This window comes from Buteo buteo, chromosome 30 (assembly GCF_964188355.1).
Source record: "Buteo buteo chromosome 30, bButBut1.hap1.1, whole genome shotgun sequence".
In the NCBI taxonomy this organism is placed as follows: domain Eukaryota; kingdom Metazoa; phylum Chordata; class Aves; order Accipitriformes; family Accipitridae; genus Buteo; species Buteo buteo.
Genome location: NC_134200.1, coordinates 1,617,275 through 1,619,653, shown reverse-complemented (window position 1 = coordinate 1,619,653; position 2,379 = coordinate 1,617,275). Strand labels below are relative to the sequence as shown.

Below are 2,379 nucleotides of genomic sequence, written 5' to 3'. Positions count from 1 at the left end.
CCAGGCAGCAGAGACAGGGGCAGGGAGAGAGAGGGAGCTGCTCCCAGAAATGCCATGGGAGGGGGGATTCAGGCACCTCCCTGCCATCACCGGAGAAAACCCGTGGCCTTTTCTCCCACCCAGCAGAGCCTCTGCCCTTATGGCCATGGGGACTCAGTCACCTTCTCAGTTGGGTCAGCCCTGAAGAGAAGAAATTATCAAATGCCCTACCGTCTGTCCCTCTCCTGCCTCCATTGGCAGCAGGTCTGTAGTGTTTATCCATTTTTGTCCTCCTGTCCCTGCTCCTCTTGTTCTTGTCAGTGGAGAGTAATAGGGAGGGGGGATTTGGGTGCATTTCAGAGATTTGTCCATGTGAGGAAAATATCCCAGTCCCCTCCTAATCGTCAGGCTCCTAGTGATGCAAATGAAAAAACTCTCCTTTCAGCCCACCCCATCTTTAGGACATTTGCTTCTTTCCCTGCCAAAAGCACTCCTGAAGTGACATGGGGAAACCAGAACAAACACTCAGAACAAAAACCCCAGTTTGGGTTGAAGTGGGAGTGACAATGCTGAAAAGCTCTTTGATATGACAAATGGATTTAATCTAAGATGACCCCATGTTCCTATTTACCTCTTGCTGTAGGTCAGGACTGACTCCTCTGTAGCCCACAGCAGAGCCCGCTGCTCCCAGTGGCACCCTCAGCCAGCACCAAGGATGTATCTCAAGAAAGGGACCTGCCAAAGGTCTTTCTGAAATAGGAGAGGCAGCTTCGGTGGTGTTTCTATGAGAAACGCATTAGGTTTAGCTCAGAGAAGTCTATTCTAACTTGTCACCATCTTTCCCTCTCAAACAGTGCCTCATGCCCAGAAGAAGCTAATGTCCAACAGCAGCTCCATCACCGAGTTCCTCCTCCTGGCATTTGCAGACACATGGCAGCTGCAGCTCTTGCACTTCTGGCTCTTCCTGGGCATCTACCTGGCTGCCCTCCTGGGCAACGGCCTCATCATCACTGCCATAGCCTGCGACCACCGCCTCCACACCCCCATGTACTTCTTCCTCCTCAACCTCTCCCTCCTTGACCTGGGCTCCATCTCCACCACTGTCCCCAAATCCATGGCCAATTCCCTGTGCGACACCAGGGCCATCTCCTACTGGGGATGTGCTGCACAGGTCTTTTTCTTTCTCTTCTTGATCACAGCGGAATATTCTCTCCTCACCATCATGGCCTACGACCGCTACGTTGCCATCTGCCAACCCCTGCACTACGGGACCCTCCTGGGCAGCAGAGCTTGTGTCCACATGGCAGCAGCTGCCTGGGGCAGTGGGTTTCTCAATGCTGTCCTGCACACGGCCAATACATTTTCACTAGCACTCTGCAAGGGCAATGCTGTGGACCAGTTCTTCTGTGAAGTCCCTCAGATCCTCAAGCTCTCCTGCTCACGCTCCTACCTCAGGGAAGTTGGGCTTCTTCTGCTAGGTGTCTGTTTGGCATTTGGTTGTTTTGTTTTCATTCTTTTCTCCTATGTGCAGATCTTCAGGGCCGTGCTGAGGATCCCCTCTGAGCAGGGACGCCACAAAGCCTTTTCCACGTGCCTCCCTCACCTGGCCGTGGTCTCCCTGTTTATCAGCACTGCAGTGTTTGCCTACCTGAAGCCCCCCTCCATCTCTTCCCCATCCCTCAATCTGGTGGTGGCAGTTCTGTACTCGGTGGTGCCTCCAGCAATGAACCCCCTCCTCTACAGCATGAGGAACCAGGAGCTCAAGGATGCCCTGAGGAAAATGATGAGCGGGTGCTTTTCAGAAGCAATTAACTGATTGTTTTCTTTTGCAGAGCATTCATAATGTAACTCATTACAGGCTGTAGTGGTTTAACCCCAGCCAGCAACTAAGCACCACGCAGCCACTCACTCAGTCCCCCAACACCCAGTGGGATGGGGGAGAGAACTGGGAATAGAAGTAAAACTCGTGGGTTGAGATAAGAACGGTTTAATAGAACAGAAAAGAAGAAACTAATAATGATAATGATAACACTAATAGAATGGCAACAGTAATAATAAAAGGATTGGAATATACAAATGATGCACAGTGCACTTGATCACCACCTGCTTATCGACGCCCAGTCCGTGCCCGAGCAGCAATCCCCCGCCCCCACTCCCCCCATTTTGTACACTAGATGGGACGTCCCATGGTATGGAATACCCCATTTGCCAGTTTGGGTCAGCTGCCCTGGCTGTGTCCTGTGCCAACTTCTTGTGCCCCTCCAGCTTTCTCACTGGCTGGGCATCAGAAGCTGAAAAATCCTTGACTTTAGACTAAACATTACTTAGCAACAACTGAAAACATCACTGTTACCAACATTCTTCTCATACCTAACTCAAAAACATAGCACTATACCAGCC

At 51.2% G+C, this 2,379-nt stretch overlaps 1 protein-coding gene across 1 annotated transcript; it reads left to right on the top strand.

Moving 5' to 3' along the window:
* Positions 1-841: 841 nt before the first annotated feature.
* Positions 842-1,795, top strand: LOC142025834 (olfactory receptor 14A16-like). The gene has a single exon (XM_075018514.1). The coding sequence runs from the start codon at positions 857-859 to the stop codon at positions 1,793-1,795; it is 939 nt and encodes a 312-aa protein (XP_074874615.1). The 5' UTR covers positions 842-856.
* Positions 1,796-2,379: the final 584 nt, after the last annotated feature.